The 21,699-nt window shown below is 43.5% G+C and overlaps 3 protein-coding genes and 1 pseudogene across 36 annotated transcripts; 3 read left to right on the top strand and 1 right to left on the bottom strand.

The window, feature by feature from the left end:
* Positions 1-2,239: 2,239 nt before the first annotated feature.
* Positions 2,240-4,116, top strand: LOC100191692 (uncharacterized). The gene has a single exon (NM_001137121.1). The coding sequence runs from the start codon at positions 2,297-2,299 to the stop codon at positions 3,929-3,931; it is 1,635 nt and encodes a 544-aa protein (NP_001130593.1). The 5' UTR covers positions 2,240-2,296; the 3' UTR covers positions 3,932-4,116.
* Positions 4,117-4,780: 664 nt separating this feature from the next.
* LOC100191749 (male sterile26) lies at positions 4,781-7,046 on the top strand. The gene is made up of 5 exons (NM_001137176.1): positions 4,781-5,113; positions 5,196-5,411; positions 5,490-5,786; positions 5,899-6,300; positions 6,423-7,046. Exons 1-5 carry the CDS (start codon positions 4,781-4,783, stop codon positions 6,804-6,806), a joined length of 1,632 nt encoding a protein of 543 aa, NP_001130648.1. The 3' UTR covers positions 6,807-7,046.
* A 193-nt stretch (positions 7,047-7,239) lies between these two features.
* On the top strand, positions 7,240-9,765 carry LOC103644449 (thioredoxin-like 1-1, chloroplastic; annotated as a pseudogene).
* Positions 9,766-11,204: 1,439 nt separating this feature from the next.
* LOC103631768 (pentatricopeptide repeat-containing protein At5g15280, mitochondrial) lies at positions 11,205-21,464 on the bottom strand. Of its 34 annotated transcripts, none has more exons than XM_035962808.1 (9): positions 21,128-21,464; positions 20,978-21,049; positions 20,731-20,856; positions 16,625-20,646; positions 14,746-14,915; positions 14,549-14,662; positions 14,011-14,081; positions 12,032-12,134; positions 11,205-11,617 (listed from the first exon to the last, which is right to left on the bottom strand). In XM_035962808.1, the coding sequence occupies exons 3-4, from the start codon at positions 20,778-20,780 to the stop codon at positions 16,917-16,919; spliced, it is 3,780 nt and encodes a 1,259-aa protein (XP_035818701.1). In that variant the 5' UTR covers positions 20,781-20,856; positions 20,978-21,049; positions 21,128-21,464; the 3' UTR covers positions 11,205-11,617; positions 12,032-12,134; positions 14,011-14,081; positions 14,549-14,662; positions 14,746-14,915; positions 16,625-16,916. The 34 variants fall into 34 exon arrangements, 31 of the variants coding, with proteins under 31 accessions (XP_035818701.1, XP_035818692.1, XP_035818696.1 ...); XM_035962799.1 differs by having other exon boundaries at positions 12,032-12,216; positions 14,760-14,915; XM_035962803.1 differs by having other exon boundaries at positions 14,760-14,915.
* Positions 21,465-21,699: the final 235 nt, after the last annotated feature.

Below are 21,699 nucleotides of genomic sequence, written 5' to 3'. Positions count from 1 at the left end.
CTCTTGATAGTATGGCTATCTATCCTAAACCCGACCAAAGCTCTTTTCTACACAACCTTTGACGAGTGAAATGAAATACCCTATAAGTCATACCTTTGTCTTATGCACTCCATTCATGTCTTGTTAATGGTGACGCTACACAAGCATTCAATCTCTGTGGGTGATAATGATCCACTTCATATTATCATGTAACATTATTGGTTCTTCAATCACAATTTCACTTTCTATTCATTATTGTTTTGATTCATTAGCGCCTAGTTTTTGCTCAAGCTTCTCCACAACATGTGGTTTGTCATTTCCAGAGACTATGACTTGCACTTCACACTTGCAACCGATCTATCGTAGCAAAGTCATGTATTTTGGTATTCTCCTCCTAGCCACATATCATCATGTCATGTCTCATATATAATATGATCCTTCATTGCACTAGTTGACCTTTTCAACATAACCAAGCCATTTCCACCTCCATGGCTACATGTGGACTAAAACCATAAACACATTTTAGTCCATGTAACTTGTCCATCAATTACCAAAACCAAAAGGACTCTTCATTCCATCACTATGTGTACATGATTAAAATGTGTCAAACCACTCAATGACAAAGCGATCTTTGATCATTGTATTGGGTTGGTTACTCTTTAGCACTTCTGAGGATGTATAAGACCCTAGTATCGATTTTGTATACTCGAGTGCTTGGTTTTTAGGCTTGGAGACAGTAGGACATATGTTCTCAGCAGATGCATTCGATTTTTTTCAAAAAAAAGATTTATTAAAGCCATAAGATTGTAGAAAGGGCCATCAAGCTCTTTATGCTAAACAACATGAGTCTTGAGGGCTACATCCAACTAGTGCACTTTGCAATAAAGTGCACACCATTTAAAGGGAAGATTAAAAGGCACTGCACGACTTATCTCAAGAAGAGTACTTGAATACTACTTGATTCTACTCTGCGATGATCTAGAGATTCAAGAAGACTTCAAAATTCAACCATGAAAAGCTCGTGGGATTGATAGACTAAGATCCTAATGCTTTCTCATGTGCCCGACTAAAAACAATGAGATGGGTCTTCCCGCATATTGCTAAAAAGACACAAAACAAGGTATTGTGGCTTCACGACAAGCAATCTAATCTAGATAGGTATAGAAAGGACAATTTTTGTAATTGGATTAGAACTATTCTATCGTACCTGACTAGGACTAGAATCGTGCACATGTTATTTGAACTATATAAAGAAAGGCAATGGTCTATTTAATGGTCTGAATCGGTCCAAATTATTGTCTCATGTTTACCATTAATTTATCATTGACACCTACTAAATCTTACTTCATATAACCTAACAAATCTTACTTTTTAGTGCATGTTTGTTTCCCCTTTCTAAAGTTTAGCAGTGCACTTTTTGCTAAAGTTTGGCTACTAAAGAAACAAACAGGGTGACAAAGTATTGTGCTAAAGTTTAGCACCCATTAGCACATTAGCTCCTCCAAAAATGCTAAAATGAGCTAAAAATGGTCCTCCAACCCCTTTCTCTCTGCCCCACTCACACCCGTCACTTTTTCTCTCCCCTCCCCATGCTCGACCAATAGTAATGTGGCTGCAATTAATGTGCTAAAGTTTAGCACTTGTATCAAACAACCTCCAAGTGCTAAAGTTTAGCAAAAGCTAAGTATATACTAAACTTTAGCACTATGGAAACAAACAAGTCCTTAATAGATGGTCCATTGCTACATGCAGTTTCAAATTCAAACGTTCTAGATCCTAAAATAATACTCCTTGTATATCAAAGTATTTGTCTTTTTCAAATATATAAAAAATATTTCTCTCTCTGTTCTTTTTTATTTGTCACAGTTTAGTTCAAAAATGAAATAGTGAACAACAAATATTCGAGAACGGAGGTAGTAGTATTTATAGTACATACTAAATTAGATATATTTTTAAATTTATTTTTATTACAATTTATTTAGAGATGTAAATTTTGCTAATAGTTTTTATAAATACAACTAATTCTGATAACTGATGGATATAACCAATTGTTTTGGAATAAAACGGAGAGAGTAATGATTATTAACACAAAATAGAAAAAAAAACACCGTTACTGAGCTTGCCTGGTACCGTGGTACGTACACTACACTGACAAACTGATAGCCGTTACTCCAGCTCCAGTAACCCAGTCCATCGGATTCAAATTTTTCGCAGAACTCCGATATCGCCGCGCCCAGACGCCAACGCAGAGTGCGCCACTCCCAGCTCCGCCCACCTACCAATCACGCCGCTCCACCCACCGGCACCATCCCGAGATATGGCCAGGATCCAGGACGGTGGCCTCGACAACGACACGCTGCAGCATCTGCGGAGCCGCGCCACGCAGCTGCTGCTCAAGGAGGACTGGAGGGAGTACGTCGCCGTCTGTTCCCACATCATCGACGCCGCCGCCTCCGTCGACGACCGCCGCGTACTCTGCTCCGCGCTAGCGCACCGCGCCGACGCCCGCGCGCGGCTCGGGGATGCCTCCGCTGGGCTCGCCGACTGCGACGCGGCGATTGCGGTCGAGCCGGCCCACCCCGGGGCGCTGCTCTCCAAGGGCGCGCTCCTGCGGGGCCTCGGCCGGTACGCCGCCGCGGCTGACTGCTTCCGAGCGGCAGCGCTCGCCTCCGGAGGCGGTGGCGCCGCCGTAGCCGAGGCGCGGCAGCTCGCTGAGCAGTGCAGGCGGCTGGAGGCGCAGGCGAGGAGCGGGGCGGTGGACCTGTCCGAGTGGGTGCTCGCGGGGTTCTCCGGGAAGTTCCCGGATCTAGCGGAGTACGTCGGGTGCGTGGAGGTGCGCCGGTCCCCGCATGGCGGCCGAGGGGTTTTCGCGGTGAAGAATGTCGAGGCGGGGACTACTTTGATAATCGCCAAGGCGGTGGCGATCGGGAGAGGAGTGATTCCTGATGCCTCCGGCAGCGACGAGAAGATGTTCGTATGGAAGGATTTTGTCGGGAAGGTGCTCGAAGCTGCTGAGAAATGTCCGAAGACGGCGGCTTTGATCTATACTCTGTCCACCGGCCAGGAGAGGCAGGACGAGCTTGCCGTCCCTGACATGGCAATGTTCAGGAAAGAAACAGAGGATGACAGTCTCAGTGATGGTACTACCGCGGGGAAGACGACGAGGACACAGGAGGCTGTTCAAATGGACAGGATCTTGAAGGTGCTCGATGTGACCTGCTTGACTGAGGACGCGCCAGCCGCCGATGTGCTTGGTAACAATGGCGTCGTCAATTGCGGCGTGGGGCTCTGGGTCTTGCCGTCGTTCATCAACCATTCCTGCCACCCTAATGCTCGGCGCACTCACATCGGGGACCATGCCATCGTCCACGCGTCCAGGGACATCAAAGCCGGGGAGGAGATCACATTTCCATACTTTGATGTGCTTGTGCCGGTGAGCAAGCGCAGGGAGGCATCGAGAGCTTGGGGGTTCGAATGCAAGTGTGATCGGTGCAGGTTTGAAGCCGAGGACTCCATTCTTGGGCACGAAATCCTTAAGTTAGAGAACTATTTGCTCAGTGGAGGAGACATAGGAGCAGTGGTGATGCAGCTGGAGGAGAAGATGAGGAAGTCCATGGTGAAGGAGAGGCAAAAGGCGTTCTTGCGTGCGTCATTCTGGAGTGCATACTCCGCATTGTATGATTCTGATAAGCTGATGAAGAAATGGGGAAGACGAATTCCAAGCGAGGCCCTTGTAGCAGAGAGTGTTGCTGATGCGGTCGGCGGAAATGAGTGCGTGCTGAGAGCAACGCTGAGGGGTTCCAGGGATGGCAATGGCTGTGGCAATCGGCTAGAGGTGGAGGACAAGGTGGTGAGGATTGGGAGGGCAACCTATGGCAAGTTGGTGAAGAGGCACGCAATGAGAGATCTCTTCAGACTTACACTGGATGCCGCCAACAAATTCAACCTTTAGATTTTGATACTGTCACTCCTACTTTATTCCTTGGTTGGGCAACTTCCAATAGGCTCATGTTAATCAATGATTAGTAATTATTCAGCAAATATTCTTGTTTGTTTGACATTTATAAGAAGTGGGGTGAGACGGATTAAATATCATCCATGAGAGCTTTATCTTCATGCTCTCTTGATTTTGGTTTCAGATCATTCTTTCAGTGTTCACAATAATTTTCTCAGTTTGGTCCATGTAATTTTTGAAGTGAGGTTCCTTAAATTTCATTATGCTTCCTTTCTTTTCTAGACTAGCAATTGCATGACTTTTCACTTTGGCTTCACAAATTGACTCACAAGAAAACAAATTCACTTTTGGGTTCACAAATTCCTCTTCAGGATGTACTTTTCACTTGAACTTCATGTATAGGAACAAGGAATGGCTCAGTTTTTAAGGAACAATGTACAGATTTCATTTCAGAACTCTTTCTGGTTGGTTGAGTTTCAGACTTTTTGTACCAAGCTGATGGATCACAATACTTGTTTCCAAAGTCTAATAACAGAAACTGGCAACTCCTAATTGATAATATAAAAGAATAAAATACAGTATCAGATGTCTCATTTTCTTGGTTGGCAGATCACAAAAAGGAACACAAAGGCTAAGCCTCCTACTTGTTCGGGAGTTAGGTCAGGGACACCATATGAATGAAAGAAATCTTAATTTGGGGTCACACCAAGATTGTCTCTCTCGAGGTTGGGGGATCCCTAAGGTTGGTAGTAGCAATACCCAATATATCACCTAACAAACCCAATCCATGCTACATACATACATAGCATCCATCACTTGTAGACTGGACCCTTCATCAAGAGCACCATGGAGGAAGCTCACCTCACGCCGGCGACGCCATCGCCATTCTTCCCACTAGCAGGGCCTCACAAGTACATCGCGCTCCTTCTGGTTGTCCTCTCATGGATCCTGGTCCAGAGGTGGAGCCTGAGGAAGCAGAAAGGCCCGAGATCATGGCCAGTCATCGGCGCAACGGTGGAGCAGCTGAGGAACTACCACCGGATGCACGACTGGCTTGTCGGGTACCTGTCACGGCACAGGACAGTGACCGTCGACATGCCGTTCACTTCCTACACCTACATCGCTGACCCGGTGAATGTCGAGCATGTCCTCAAGACTAACTTCACCAATTACCCCAAGGTAAATGACCTGAACTCACTGATGTTCAGTCTTCGGAAATCAGAGCTGAAAGCTGAATCGAATGTGCCTGAACACCGTGTAGGGAATCGTGTACAGATCCTACATGGACGTGCTCCTCGGTGACGGCATCTTCAACGCCGACGGCGAGCTGTGGAGGAAGCAGAGGAAGACGGCGAGTTTCGAGTTCGCCTCCAAGAACCTGAGGGATTTCAGCGCCATTGTGTTCAGAGAGTACTCCCTGAAGCTGTCGGGTATACTGAGCCAGGCATCCAAGGCAGGCAAAGTTGTGGACATGCAGGTGAGATATCACTGGTCCCTTGCCATTGCCAACATGAGCATTTCAACCTGAGACACGAGAGCTACCTTGCCGATTCAGGAACTTTACATGAGGATGACGCTGGACTCCATCTGCAAGGTTGGGTTCGGGGTCGAGATCGGCACGCTGTCGCCAGATCTCCCCGAGAACAGCTTCGCGCAGGCGTTCGATGCCGCCAACATCATCATCACGCTGCGGTTCATCGACCCGCTGTGGCGCATCAAGAGGTTCTTCCACGTCGGGTCAGAGGCCCTCCTAGCGCAGAGCATCAAGCTCGTGGACGAGTTCACCTACAGCGTGATCCGCCGGAGGAAGGCCGAGATCGTCGAGGTCCGGGCCAGCGGCAAACAGGAGAAGGTACGTGCACATGACTGTTTCGATTCTTCAGTTCATCGTCTTGGCCGGGATGGACCTGATCCTGATTGATTATATATCCATGTGACTTGTGAGGGCAAATTAAAATGGGCAGATGAAGCACGACATCCTGTCACGGTTCATCGAGCTGGGCGAGGCCGGCGACGACGGCGGCGGCTTCGGGGACGATAAGAGCCTCCGGGACGTGGTGCTCAACTTCGTGATCGCCGGGCGGGACACGACGGCGACGACGCTGTCGTGGTTCACGCACATGGCCATGTCCCACCCGGACGTGGCCGAGAAGCTGCGCCGCGAGCTGTGCGCGTTCGAGGCGGAGCGCGCGCGCGAGGAGGGCGTCACGCTCGTGCTCTGCGGCGGCGCTGACGCCGACGACAAGGCGTTCGCCGCCCGCGTGGCGCAGTTCGCGGGCCTCCTCACCTACGACAGCCTCGGCAAGCTGGTCTACCTCCACGCCTGCGTCACCGAGACGCTCCGCCTGTACCCCGCCGTCCCTCAGGTGAGCGCGCCCGTCACGTCACGACCTCCGGTCCGCGATGCAACGCATATGTGGCTGTCCGCAGAGCACAGCATGCAGTGAGTGGACCTGAATGCAATGCACATGCACTTGCGCGCGCGCAGGACCCCAAGGGGATCCTGGAGGACGACGTGCTGCCGGACGGGACGAAGGTGAGGGCCGGCGGGATGGTGACGTACGTGCCCTACTCGATGGGGCGGATGGAGTACAACTGGGGCCCCGACGCGGCGAGCTTCCGGCCGGAGCGGTGGATCAACGAGGATGGCGCGTTCCGCAACGCGTCGCCGTTCAAGTTCACGGCGTTCCAGGCGGGGCCGAGGATCTGCCTGGGCAAGGACTCGGCGTACCTGCAGATGAAGATGGCGCTGGCCATCCTCTTCCGCTTCTACAGCTTCCGGCTGCTGGAGGGGCACCCGGTGCAGTACCGCATGATGACCATCCTCTCCATGGCGCACGGCCTCAAGGTCCGCGTCTCTAGGGCCGTCTGATGTCATGGCGATTTGGATATGGATATCGTCCCGCTTAATCCACGACAAATAACGCTCGTGTTACAAATTTGCATGCATGCATGTAAGGGAAAGCGATGGGTTTCATTGGTGGCTTGGCTTAAGCCTTAAAAACTCCGTCGGGTCTTGCGAACCACCACATCACTAGTGTTTTGTACTCTACTCCTCAGTGGAAGTGTAGTGACAGCATACAAGTTCATCATATATATTATCCTCTTTCTTCGCCGGATGCTTCCCGGGACCTTTTGGAGACCATTACTGACAGGCGTGTGAAAAAAAGGCTTCTTCTGCGGCGAAGTTTTGGGTTCAGAGTCTTGGCGTCTTTGCAGCAGAAAAAAGGTTTGGAAGGATCTGAACCCTGAACCGAAAATGGCTTCGGAAATATGCTCGCATCGGGGCGGGGCCGTCACTCGGGATGACGACAAGCCCACAAGCAGTGAGAGCGAAGCGATCTTTGGAGTTTGGAGACACTCTCGGACCCCTCGGCGCTCCGCGAGCTCATCTTCGCCTCCTCTGTCGTGTCCGTGGCGGCACCGCGCCCGCCCGCCTCGTGTTCGACCAAATCCCGCGCCCCGACCGGTTCGTGTACAACACCCTCATCCGCGGCGCCGCGCGCAGTGACACGCCCCGGGACGCCGTATACATCTATAAATCATGGTATTGTACTTTATTTTCAAACGGCCTTAACACAACCATATTTTTATGGTAAACACGTTCAAAATTGACACAAATTTAAAACAGGCACAAACCGTAGCTAAACATAAGAGAATGAGAGACAACCCAAAGGTTAGAGATGAAATAAGCTGAGTAAACGACGAATTCCTACCGGAAAACTCGCTTTCTCGCCGGATTGGAAGCTGGGGCGAAACACGGAGAGGGGGGGGGGGGGGGGGGGGGCATGTGGTTTTTTTTAACCGACGTAAATGCGGTTGAATGCCAATGTGAGATATATCAGGATCTATCTATCTATACTATAAAAGAACCAGTTTTATTTTATCCAACGGTACCATTAGATTTACAATCCTACGATCACCAATTGCTACAGAAACGCCAGAAATCTTGCATGCCCCACCGTCATGCCCTTTCCGCCAAACAGAGCAGATACAAAATTCGCATGCTCCACCGCCAAACAGAGCAGATACAAAATTTGCATGCCCCACTGTCATTCTGTAAGAAGATTTTCTTCAGCTATAAAAACCTCAGCGGAAGGACAGGGCTGGCAAAGTAGTGATAAACCTTTTCACTGAGCCAAAGATCTTAGGTTCGACGCAGTTTCTCTGAAAAAAAAATTGCAGGAATAAGGCTTCTCGGTTATTCTTTCCCCATACTCCATTCATAGCCGCCGGCATCGGGTTTGTCCTTTTTATAAATGCCTTGGCATGGGCCATCCCCATTTCACCATCACAACAATTCCAGATCTTGTAGAGCCTGTCCAGTTAGTTTGAGGCATGTTCTGCTTTTCCAATGTGCCCTTTTCTGTAGCATTGTCCATTAAGGCGCTGCCTTGTTAAATGTTCCTTTCTGTTTTAGTTCAATGATGTCGATGGCTTCAGTTTTGACAAACCATTGGGTTGTTGGCGGTTCATCCCATCGTGAGTACACGAGCAACAGATCTGAATCATCTGATGATTGCTTCAAGGTGATTACTAACTTGGAATCACAATGTGATCAAGGGAAAGCAGCTCTTGCCCAGAGAAAAGGTTGCTTCAACTGGCTGGCAGATCGCCCGAGCTGCAGCAAAAGATCCCAATAAGGTAATTTCCTTATCGCTAATGAACTAATTGTTATATACACGATCCTATGCCCTTATATTACCTTTAAAAATAGGGAAAAAAATGTTAACTTCAATGCTTGGAGTTGGAGATAATTGAATCACGAAAACAGAAATGTGCCAATAAAGGCTATCCTACTAGAATAATGCAGTCCAATTCAATCTATCAGGTAATGCAATTCCAAATAGAGGATAAATGATCTAAAGTTTGAGAAAATCATGTCGCCTCTTTATTTTGGCATTATGTGCTACTGGCCAGTTCATCCAGCAGTCTGATTGGCCGGGTACCATTACAACAACACTATTCTTTGCTCCTTGACACAGCATTCACAAAATAATCATTGTCCATTCAGGGAGAGACAAAAATGTAAATCACAATGAAAAGTAAATTCTACAAAAATGTTGGATTAATAATGATAGAACCCAAACATTCATTACAACACATTCTGAAGCATGACAAAGATGGCAGTGATACTTATGGGGTGTTTGGTTTCTAGTGACTAATTTTTAGTCCCTCCATTTTATTTCATTTTAGTCCCTAAAGTGTTGGATTAATAATTTTTAGTTTCCATATTTGATAATTTAGTAACTAAAATATAATAAAATGGAGGAACTAAAATTTAGTCCTAGAAACCAAATACCTCCTTAACCATGGTATTAGGCCATTCACCTCTGTATGACAATGAAGTGGTGGGAGATGGACATGAAGGACAACATGATAAATATCAAATCAAAGGAAGATTTTGATGAACAGCTTCTATTGGCCAGAGATAAATTCACAGTTGTGCACTTCTTTTCTCCCAGCTGTGGAGCTTGCAAGGCCCTACACTCTAAGGTAAAAGAAGACGACAGATGTAGATTCAACAATTTTACAGGTATTAGAAGAAACAAATGTGTCCTATAGAAAATATTGATATGATACTTTTTTGTCAAATTTACAAAAATGTGCATCAGTTTGCTGAGATGCATCCAGGACTGCAATTTCTTATGGTCAACTATAATGAACAGACATATCTGTAAGAGGCTCAATTTCTGCGTGTTGCCATTGTTCCACTTTTACAGAGGTGCTGAAGGTCGTATCACCAGTTTCAACGGTCATCCCGCGTTATTGTTTTACAAATAACCCCTCACAGCTATTTTAAATTGACCCGATGCACGGCTATAGATGGCCAAATGGTGGCCCGGCACGGGCCAGACGCCCGCGGGCCAATGTTAAAAAATGGTGCAGGAGTTGGGTTCAAACCCATGCCCTAATGAAAGAAGGGTGGGAGACACTGGTTAAAGCTGTTTAACCAATAGAACATCATGCTTAGATGTTTTTAATATTGAATATAAATTGTATATATGTATATACGTTTTTTGTAAAATAAAAAAATATAATCGTGGCGGATCAGGCCAGCACTACGGGTCGAGACTACAGCCCAAACATGGCATGACGTTATTGACTCTTGTAAGCATTAGGTCGTTTTTGAGACCACATTGGCGCAATAGACTCTATGGTGTTTGAGGTTGCTGAATTGGATGGAGCAACAATGATTTGTCACACTAACAGTAAAATGAAAGGTTATTTGTTGTTTTTAAACGTTAGTAATTGCTACGAAGTAGCATAATTTATATGAAGAGCATCCAGTTTTTATTGATGCCTGACTTTAGTAATCACTCTATATTTTGATCTATCTTTTTTATAAGTTTGAGTTCATGTGACTTATTTTAGAAACTTGAACTCACAAACTTTCTCTTATTTGGTCTCTGTATGGTGGAATTATGTCATTTTATAATCTATGTTCGTTCAGTCAGTCGTTGTGAACTCTCTTCTAATCGGTCACTGCATTGGTCATGTTGTACCAAGACATATTGGATGAAGTAAATAATAACATCAATTAGTCAAATCAAAAAAATATTATACGAAGAGCGGAGACAATCAATAAAGAATCTTGAATTTTTTTGGTGGATAGTTTACATGGGTATTGTTGTAAGCCGTCGCAACGCACGGGCAACCGACTAGTTCAACTGTAAGTATTGGATGGTCTAACACCATGTGTATATATTTGGTGGATAGTTTACATGGGTATTGTTGTAAGCCGTCGCAACGCACGGGCAACCGACTAGTTCAACTGTAAGTATTGGATGGTCTAACACCATCTGTAATACACACAGTTAAGCTATTTTAAACTAAGAAGTCCATACTATTTCAGATTCATAAGTTCAAAGATGATCTAAAAAGGCATGGGGTTCAGACTGAGAGTCAAGCAGCAGAAAAGGGATTGGGGAAATCTTAAGAGCTTTGACCCACCTACTGAAATACTGATATCTCAAATGTAAGTGATGCTTCACTGAACATGGACAGAGATGATGGCCCGATTGAACCCAGCAATGACTAAATCAGTAATGCTGCAGACTACCCAGTTCAATAGTTTTCATGTATGTGCATGGAAACTAAGTATTCAAAAGATTATGGTCCATGTGCGCTTATAATGGCTCTGTGCTTAACAATTTGAGGGCCACTAAACATAAAATGGATATGAATTTCTATAACACTAGGTGTATGTCCGTGCTTTGCTACGGAGTCAACATGTATTGATAACATACATTGAGATACAGAAGCACTATTTATCGTTCTATGCTCTCGTTATTAAAATGTTAGTGTATAATGATTACATAGAGATGAACATATAATTTATCATACACCTCAATATCTCACATTATTTAACGAGAAAAGATAAATCATAACCGTACACATTAAAATCTGGGTTCTAGTTGCATATCAATTGTATGAATCATATGATGATGCTCAACACTCATCACAAGAAAGTAAATTGACGCGACGGTCAGCTTCTCATACTGCTTCATATTGTTGTAGTCCTCCGGGTCCGAGGAGATGAGCGAATCGAGGCCTTCCCCAAGGAACTGAGTTGGACAGCTTTGACAGCTTGAAAACTGGGAGCACACTTGCTGCCAGAGAAGACCGAAACCAAGGCGAACGCTAGGATATTCCCACCCCTGTACAGAGCATCCCATGGACCTGCTCCAAGTGAGAACCAATGTGAACAATAAGCAAGAATCACACTGCACTTGTTAGATAACATACTATGTTAATGTTATCATCGACTACTCTACTATATGCTACAGGTTTCAAAATAAAAAATGAACTCACAACGATTGGAGTAATCTCTTGATCTTATTTTTCACAACTGCACTTTGGGCGTGTAGATTTCTACCCCTATTCCAAATTATAGCTTACTTTAACCAAGTTTCAAAATAAAAAATGAAGTCACAACGATTGGATTAATCTCTTGATCTTATTTTCCACAACTGCACTTTGGGCGTGTAGATCTCTACGGTTCTACCCCTATTTGACACTATGACATAGGAACAGTTCATGATATGTGTCTCAAATTCAAATGTAGTAGGAATAATATTAGGAGAAGACATGGACCTGCATCGAATCGACGTCTATCACATCCTTCTGGCCTTCACCCAAACTCCCATGACATAGCAAGTTAGCAACCCACCATTTGAGAGTGCAACAATAATATATTCTGCAGATGCATGATTTAACCACTTGAAATATTTAACAGTGATAACTCATCCTAGGCTACATGATGAGGATGGTACCACGTCCTGTGTAGCACAATTGTTCAGAAATGTTATAATCTTGACAAAAGACATAACACCTTCTCTAACTAAAGTTTGCGGACAAGCTAATGGAGCTAAAAACAGATCAGATTAATAAAGGACACAATATCTCTAATCACAAAGGTATGAGAACACATTTCATCCTGATCTGAGTATGTCATGGCCTAAGGAGGCCCACGGAGGGGCTGCGGTAGCAGCAGCCATGGGCCCTCCAAGAGGATTAGATAAGGATAGTTAGAGATTCATACTACTTATTAAGAAGGTAAGAGTAGTCTGCCGTTCTGCCCTCCCCGTGTTCTGTCGTTCTGCCCTCCCCGTGTTCTGCCGTTCTGCCCTCCCCCGTTCCGCGCGCAGGAAAAAAAATTAAACCGTGGTTGCTCAAGGATTAAACCTTGGATCTATTGAGTAGAATGTCTAGCCTTCCACCCTCTAGCCAACATGACCCATGTTGGCTTTATTTGTGTTTAACCCGCCGTCCACTCTGTATGCTCACTGAGTCTAGAAAAACATTTATAGCTTGGCCCCTGATGTTTCTGGAATTTGGGACGCAGTCCAGGAAATAAAGAAAATAGGGAAAAGAGTTTGGAAATTGATTTTTAGTTTAAAAATAATTGCAAAAGCCCATTTAATTCATGGAAATTTCATATTAAATCTAAATGAATTCATTCCAATTTCTATAATTCTATAATATTATTTTTTATCACATAATACCTCTGTTTTGTCATGAAAACAACAATAAAATTGATTTCCTAATTAATCCTATATCAAATACATAGAAACTTTGGAAATTCGTAACTTCCCCATTTTAATTCTAAATTGAACCGTTCCAGTTGTGTTAGTCTCGTATGAATATTTACTACGCAGTAACAACATTGATTATACCATGTTTCATACTTTTATAATTAGATATTTATTTATCCTGTGTTAATTGGGTTAATCTATGTCTATTGGATTAATTTATTTAATATATTAATATAGTATTCTAACTTTATGGTTATACGGTGTTTGACCATTAGTCTTGCAAACACACACTTACCTTTTTGTTTAAGCAAAAGCGTATGGTGGTACGTGTCCGATGACTAACGATGTACGAGGGAATTTCTTCTGGTATGTGTGAAACATGCTCTCCAATAATGAGACCATACAAATCGTGACATATATCGAAGTCTGCATGATACTGATGGTTGTAATGCAGTGGTGAAACAGATAGATTATAAATAACAAAATTTATGTATGGCCAGAATCACAAATTGATTATGAAACATTTTCTCATAATGGTATAACACATATTTTGTATATAAGTTATCGTAGTATACTGGTATTATATATTCCCGTTGCAACGCACGGGCATTCAGCTAGTAATATTAGAAGATTAGTTAAGATTATTTAGGAGATTGGTTGAGATTATCTAGGAAGGTTATCAGTTAGTAGTTTTAGGAGAGTTTTTAGGAGATAAGGATCTCTAGCTAGATAAGGACAGCCAGCTGGTCTATTTATGTAATCAATGGATGAGAAATAAAGTAGGTAAGAATTAGAAGAGAGAAACCCTCCTCTTGCTCGGCCGTGGGCAGAGGCCCCCGACCGACGTTCCTGCCCATCAATATCCCTCTCCAATCCCTCACCGATCTAGCGACCATAACAGAGTACCTATGAGAAGACACATTAATGGAAACAACACAGATAAATGGCCAGAGTCTCCAATTATGTCATCTATTCAAAACAAGGGATGAGTGAAGTTGTCAAAAAAAAGCATTTGTCTGCAAGCAAACTAAGGCATACCATCATGGGTTTGGGACCAGAAAACATCTTGGTCTCATAAGATCGAAAGGGTTGCCTCAGTTGCTCAGGTACTGCTCCAAAACATTGAAAGTAAATAGCAGAAAGAAAATCAACATAATGTAAACATGGAAAAAATACAGTGGCATCAATTCAGATTTCAGACTTCTATGCATCATATCAGCAATCACAAGTTACGGGTAAAAGAGAGTAATTCTGTGCAAATAAAAATCCATGGATGCTGCTACAAAGGGTGAACAAAAATCTCTACACAGTAACTTCATCCTCATTTGATCTGCTCTATTTCAGTGCATCTTGGGAACACAATCGGCACCACAGATGATTGAATTAGTGATAACCAGGGGGGCAGACTGGAGCATGGTGTACCGTGAGCTAACAGGGAAGTTGTTGATGGCACCATGTTGGCATGTTCATGCTAGAAACATGGTCTTCTTCCAGTTTTTAACATTAGCCAGAAAAACTACTTAGTAAATAACAGAAAAATGGGAACAACCAAGAATGGAGATGATGCTTTAATTACCGAAAAAACAGAATAATGGGACAGTGCTCTTCCTTCGTAGCTTCACGATAGGCTGAGTCCAACTTTTTTGTTTCCATTTGTGCCCAAACAGGAAAAACCTGGCATTTGCGTACTCTGTAAAAAAGTCAGGCTTATTGTATAGCTCAGGTCGCAGTTCAAAAACAACTGATATATGTTTTAAACAACACAAAGTTTACATATCACAGATCACCGTTCAAAAACAACTGAACCATGTCCAGTCCAAATCTTTAGTTCAACTGATGTTGCAAAGGTGATCCCAGGGCAGATCCCAGGTGAGAGCAACGAACAAGCTAGGAGACTGAGGAGGAGGTTCGTCTTCCCCAATTCTAATTGGTGTTGTAGGGATCTACATGTAACAAAACTGAAATAAGGAACTGGCCTAAATGATCCTAAAGTTACAATTCATACAAGAAGGTGACGTCAGCTGCAAGTCCAAAATAAATAAAGATTATCCTAGTCCAAAATAAATGAACTTGAGCCATAAAAATTGACCTGAACCATAAAAATTATGATTCTGATGTCTGAACTTCCCTGATGAGGTGTCCAACATTAAACCATAACCTTTTTTCTCATTTCCTGCTAGGATCAAGGCCTTGCTACCTCTACCAAGTAATTTGGATGTTGAATTTAGCAGCAGAGTAGAGCAGAATAACCTTACGATGCAGGTATTTTTACAAACTGGTGTCATGTGTTGTATAGTTTGGTGCGTCTAATCATTATAGAAAGGGGTGTTCATTACTACTTCAGTACTTCTAAACGAGTAAAGTGATGATGCAGAACGAGGGCACTTGGTAACTGCTACTTTTGCAGAAAATGCAGTACAATGCAAAACCTTGTAATGGACTGACACTGGTACCTATACTGTCTGAGGTCACTGTCCAGACTGAACATTTAAATCAGTCAAAATTTGCCTGAAATACTTCATTGGGTTACAAACAAATGGCATTTATCTGCAGCTAAAAACTATGGCTGCTAATATTGAGATCCCTGAAATGATTCTATAAAAATGATCTACAGATTGTTGAAGTGATACAAGCTATACCATTTCTGATCGGCAACAGAAATCGTAAAGGAACGGATGTGCTGATTCAACTGACCATAGAATTTTTGTGCATATCTCAGCGTATAAGTGCATGATCTATGGCAACGCTACTGCTACTGTGCTACCTGAACCAAAGGAATCCTAGCAGTGCTTAGCAGTTTATTAAATGCTTCGGTCCACAGGAGAACTTTTATGTACCATAAACAGTTTAACATGCCAATTACTACTGTAACAGCCACTTAGAACAGGGACGGTCTAGGATTCAAATTCTTATGATTCAGTTTCAGTTTTAATTAGAGCCATTTTCAAAGCAATCCACCTCATCTGAGCACACCATGAGTCTATACTCTATAATACCCACTGCACGAACTAACTCTCAACTTTTGAGTCCTGCTTTCCCAGCAAGGCAATACATCCCAGATAAAGGCATACATTCATATAATTACATGTCTAATTTTGTAACTTAGTGGAGAAAATAATTGGTAAAAAGAAAATAGAGAGGCCTTACACGATATTAGGAAAAAACACAACATCAGAAGACATAGTAAACCAAAAAAAAGAGCACACACATATACTACAAACAATGCAGGTTTCAACAACGAGACAGATCATAATCTTGTATGGTGATGTTAATCCAGAAAAGTTATACTGGTACTAAAACTAGCAGAGTTGTTAAACAAAATTCAATCCTTGCGTTTGATACCACCAATAGTTTGCTATAAAGGGGAAATAGTACCCCAGAAATGACAATTGTAATGAAGAGGTGGTATGGTCGTCTCTCACTCACAGCTGCTAACCTGTTGTCCACAATGCCACAGGGAAAGAAACCTTAGCTGCAACTGACTATGCATACTTTTATTGAAGGAACAAAAAACAGAAAGAGCAAAAACCTTGCTGGGGTGACAATATCAATGTTGCCTCTTAACACAAAAACGGTAGTCCACAATGCCAGTAGTGAAAAGATAACTTTTCAATATTACTGTTTTCGTTCTTATGAGAGATGATGATATTACCTTTGCATTATCCCTTTAGCAAGGGCATAACCTGTAACCAAGTTGCAGAGAAGAAAGTTGTGATGGCTCAGGTAATGAGTTCAAGCTCCCTCTTTTGCAACCTAAATCGAAGATGCATAGTTTTTCCTACGTGTTCCCACATTTATGTGAACCATCAATCCTCGAGTAGAACGTTTGAGTTCCAGAGTTGCATAACCTTGGTTTCACGAGTTTTATCAGTTCCACTAGGGTTCAACTTGAGAACAATCATCAGTTCACCATTTTCTGGAAGCCATATATCGCCTTATGACCTTTAAGGGGAATTTGCAGAAAGAAAAAGGTTTGGCAAAATGCACTCTCCATGTCCTTCAGTTTTCTCATTGGTACTGCTTAAATTGCTTATAACAGACCAATGCATCTCAAAGTTGGGCACTTGTCCTGCTTGTTGCATGTCATGCAGAAGTGCCGCAGCTTTCTGTAGATTGCTACTTCTGCAATAGTTATCAAAAACAACTCTAAACATGCCATAGGATGGTGCAGATCCCAAGGTGGTTAGCATTTCCAAAACCTTTCTAGCATCAGAAGGTCTTCCCATGGCACAAAGGCCATGTACAAGTGCATCACAGGAGATTTCACTTGATTTTAGACTTGCCAGCTGCATTTCAGCAAGAAAATCAAGTGCCTGATCGAACTCCTTCAATGTACAAAGTTTATATATAACAGAACTGTAACTGGCTTCATTAGGCAGTGTGCCTTTCTTTAACATTGTATTTAGCAGATAAAGAGTCATTTTCAAATCTCCTAGAATGCAGAATTCCTTGATGAGATCATCAAAATTGCTTGAACATCCGATAAACTCACCTTTGCTCAGGTTGTTCAGACATGATTTTGCTTCCAATTGTCTCCCAAATGAAAGGAGACATGAAGCTAGGGTGGTCTTAATGATTAAACCATGCTTCCATCCATTGCGCTCAATCAAGTGAAATAATGCTAGTGATTTCTCATGGTTTCCTAGCCTGCAGTAATGACTTAACACTATTCTGAGACTGCGGTTGCTTGGTTTTATTCCCTGAGCAATGCAGGCATCAAGCGCATTAACTGAATCATTGATATCCCCAGATTTGTGAAATCCATAGACAAGGAAATCATATGTGGTTTTGTCAAGAGAAATACCATTACCTTCAATGTCCTTCAATAAATCATGAATCTGTGAGCTGTTTCTTCTTTGAAAAAGATAAAATATTAGAATGTTGCATGCAATCAGTTCTCTTGACTTGTCAGTATGTTGGAAAAGTGCTCTAAGGCTTGAAGCGCTAGAAAAACGACTTTGCTCACACATTCTGCACACAAGAAAGCGGTAGCTAGATATAGAAAGGGTGGCATGCATCTTTAGCATCTTGCAAAGAACTGCATCTAACTTTCTCCAATTTTTTAGCCAACCATAGGCTTGAAGTAAGGAATTTAACAAAGTGGCACTGAGCTTCCCAGGAGCTGATTCTTGCAAGACTGGAATGGCCCATTTTATATTCCTTGTTTGCATTAATTCATTCACAATGCAACCGCGATATGAGAATTCAGTAAGTTTCACGGTCAGCATAGATTCTACCAAGTTCTTGGCTCGATCTGTGTCCAGCCATGGTAATGAAGGCAACACAGATCGGTAAGTAAAAACATCAAGTTCTTTGCTTTTGCTAAGCCACATGTCATGCATTCCAATTGATTCAGCAGTTCTTTGCTCCTTTAGGAAGCCCTCCATCACATAAAAGAATAATGATCGATCCACAGCCACACCCTTTTCTTTGAGAGCCTCCAACATTGCGCATCCAATGCTGGTATGACCTGTCCTGCACAACTCTTTGAGAAGTGCACAATATGCACTAAAAAACAGATCATGGTAGCAGTCAAATAAAGAGTTCATAAGTTTCAGGGCTTCCTCAATCACTCCCCATTTGCACAAGTAACTGATGAGGCCCATCATATCCTTGCTATCAGGTGACCATCTGCACTTTGTTGCAAGATTCCAACATTCCCAAAACCCTGCTATGTTCCTTTCTTCGCATAAACCTATCATTAAATAAGTATATGTATTGTGACTGATTGACAAGTCTTCTCTCAACATTTTTTCTAAAACCAGTTTTGCATGAGCAGACATTCCATTCCTACTCAATGTTTGGGCAACCAAATCTAGATTTTGAGCATCAAGTTTGTAAAGTATATCTGGCATCTCCTCCATAAGGTCAATGACATCTATAACATAAGCAGGGCTCACACATAAGGCCTTGAATAGCTCAGAGCAGCTATCTGGTGAAATGTCATATCCCCATTGAAAAGCTTTGTCTTTCACAAGAAGAGCACTTGCAACATCGCCTTGCTGAGATGCCCTGATTAGCTCTGAGTTAATATCTGGGAGAAGTGCGCTATCCAAAACTTGTGACAATGAAACCTCAAACATTTTGGAATCAGTGTCCAAATACAATCCATTGCCAACTGAATCAAAAAACTCAGCTTTTGGGAAACCAGTGACATTATCTCTCTTGATTTTCACCCCTAGGTGATCTAGCCCCAAGAATGATAAGGCCTTGGAGAGCACACAGTTTCCAGAGAGAAGAACATTTACACCATTGGTTTTCATGTGCCTCAAGACTTGTTCAATATCATCAAACCGCCTATACCTGCAATACCCTGCAAGAATTATCTTATATGTTGAAAGATTGGGTGTTACTTCTCTTTCAATCATGTCTTCAAATATATACTTTGCATGTCTATATAGCCCCTCCCTGAAAACACCACCTAAAATAGCATTATAGGCACACACTCCAGGTTTAACATGCCTAGCAAAGCACTCTGATAAATATACAAGTGCAGATTTTAGTTTCATTTCTCTACAGCTGTGAAAAATGAAAATTCCAAAAGTCGTAGCATCTGGAGCAAACCCTAAGGCCTCCAAACTTTGGAAGACCAACCATGCCTGACAAGTACCAAGATTTGTGCACAAAGACGCAAGGATTCTGTTGCAAAGACGCAACTCAGGTATACACCTCCAATCTTCCAAGAAATTCATCAGATCCCCAATATCCTTTTTCTTGTTAAATTCTTCAACTATATTTGACAAGGCTCCCTTGCTTAATTTAAGACCCAAACTCTTTAATTGCCGAAGAATACCAAGAGCTTCCAAAAGTTTACCTTTCCTGATTAAAGCCATGACAACAGAATCAAGAATATTTCCTTCGGTGCAAGAACCAAATCCAACTTCAAGCATGTCCAGATATACTCTCAAAATCAATTCATCCTTTCTGTTTCTGGTTAGAAAATGAAGAAGTACTTGATAGCATGAAGCTGAAGGAATCAAATGCTTGCCCCTTGCATAATCATAAAGTGCAACTGATTTCCCAAGGTTGCCTGCTTCTGAATACACCTGGATAATCTGACTGAATAGTTCACTAGAAACAGCTGGAGTCATATGATCAATCAATGAAAGCAGTAGTGATTCTGCTTGACTGAGCATATGAGCATCTGCAAGTATGGATACCATTGTCTCATTTGACCTTGGCAGATGTTGGAACTCTTTGCTCTGCCGCGATGTCCACCTGTACAAATTCCATAGAAATCTTGCATTTCTCACTTTTACGGCACTGAGTCCAAAACCATTCAAAATGTCAAGAAAATCCTTAGGCTTCAGCTCAGAGACACGCCAAAACCGGCGGAGGGTCTCCGGTGAGAGCCATAAACCAGGCTTGAGGATATCTTGCAAACTGCAGTTCCCATCAAAGGTGTCCCCATTTCTCTCAAATATGTGAGAACACTTGGCTATAACTACACTCCCGATACCAGAGCACAATTTTAGCGCAGAATGGGCATCAGCTTCGAACGTTTGTCCAGATTTCTGCTCCAAATTGTCTGGAGCGCAAGCAAAAATTGAGTTCCGCTTCTCCCCGAAGCGGATGCTGCTACACCTCAGCAAACTCCCTTTGTTGGTACTCAGCTCTGGGGCATTATTGGTAAAGCCTTGGTCTACAATCTTGGATGCTCGCCTGACACCTGGGCTGAAATTGATTGAATCAATCAGTTAGACCGAAAGAAAAATCAGTGCAGTACAGGTGGTGAGATGAAAGCCCTCGCTCGTTTACCTCAGATGCCGGAAATGGATTGTGCGGAGCAACCGCCATGCCATCGACATCTATTCCGCTCGGACCTCCCAGCCCCGCCGCTGAGCAAGGCCCCACACACCGCATCTGATCAGCGAATCCCCAGTCCTGGTGAGTCAGGGAGGCGGAACTGAGGCGAGCGAGAAATTGCGGCACGAGGAACACGATGCTGCTCCCTAGCACTTTGGGTCGTATCCGCATAACTTATAAGAAAAGTTCTCCGACATACCTCACTGGTGATTGCGGGAGCTCGGAACCTCGAGTGGTCTCAATCCCATCCTTTGTGACCTTGTTCAGCAACCTGCAATAGGATTGATTACTTGTATTATAGCTTTAATATGATTACAAAGATCATTGTCCACTTGGAATAACATTTCACCTTTACAATTACAAACTACACCACTGATAACTACTATGGTGCTACCACTACCACCTACGGCGAGCAGCCTGCAGCCAGCCAGATCCGAGGACCGAGGATTTGGGTCGCCGTATGTGCTACCACTAGTGATGAATGGGTAATGATCCATTCGGTTTACACTTGATTTGGGAAGAGGCGGTGGTGACAGCGGTCTATATTCTCAACCGCTCGCACACCAAGATATTCAACGGGATAACATCGTACGAGGCTTGGCATGGGCCTAAGTCGACGGTCTCTCACCTACAGGTCTTTGGCTGCCTCACGTTCACCAAGGAGCTTGGCCACATCGACAAGCTCGACAACAGGAGCACCCCAGGGGTGTTCGTTGGCTATGCAGAGGGCTCAAAGATCTACTGCATCCTTGACCCAGGAACACAGTGTGTGCGCACGGCGCGCGATGTAGTGTTCGACGAAGGGCGAGGATGGTGTCGGGGACCATAATTAGGGGTACCCTCAAGACGCCTAATTCTCAGCTGGTAACCCCCATCAGCATAAAGCTGCAAAGGTCTGATGGGTACGATTAAGTCAGGGAT

This window comes from Zea mays, chromosome 1 (assembly GCF_902167145.1).
Source record: "Zea mays cultivar B73 chromosome 1, Zm-B73-REFERENCE-NAM-5.0, whole genome shotgun sequence".
NCBI classification, from domain to species: domain Eukaryota; kingdom Viridiplantae; phylum Streptophyta; class Magnoliopsida; order Poales; family Poaceae; genus Zea; species Zea mays.
The sequence above is the reverse complement of the archived record's forward strand: the minus strand, read 5'-3'. Positions and strand labels throughout refer to the sequence as shown.

Bases quoted from the DNA above. Each gene is read 5' to 3' on its own strand.
- LOC100191692 (NM_001137121.1), top strand. From the start codon at position 2,297: ATGGCCAGGATCCAGGACGGTGGCCTCGACAACGACACGCTGCAGCAT.
- LOC103631768 (XM_035962763.1), bottom strand. From the start codon at position 20,780: ATGTCGATGGCATGGCGGTTGCTCCGCACAATCCATTTCCGGCATCTG. The intron at 20,647-20,730 runs GTAAACGAGCGA...AATCAATTTCAG, and splicing joins ATCCATTTCCGGCATCTGAG to CCCAGGTGTCAGGCGAGCAT.
- LOC100191749 (NM_001137176.1), top strand. From the start codon at position 4,781: ATGGAGGAAGCTCACCTCACGCCGGCGACGCCATCGCCATTCTTCCCA. The intron at 5,114-5,195 runs GTAAATGACCTG...AACACCGTGTAG, and splicing joins ACTTCACCAATTACCCCAAG to GGAATCGTGTACAGATCCTA. The intron at 5,787-5,898 runs GTACGTGCACAT...TAAAATGGGCAG, and splicing joins CCAGCGGCAAACAGGAGAAG to ATGAAGCACGACATCCTGTC.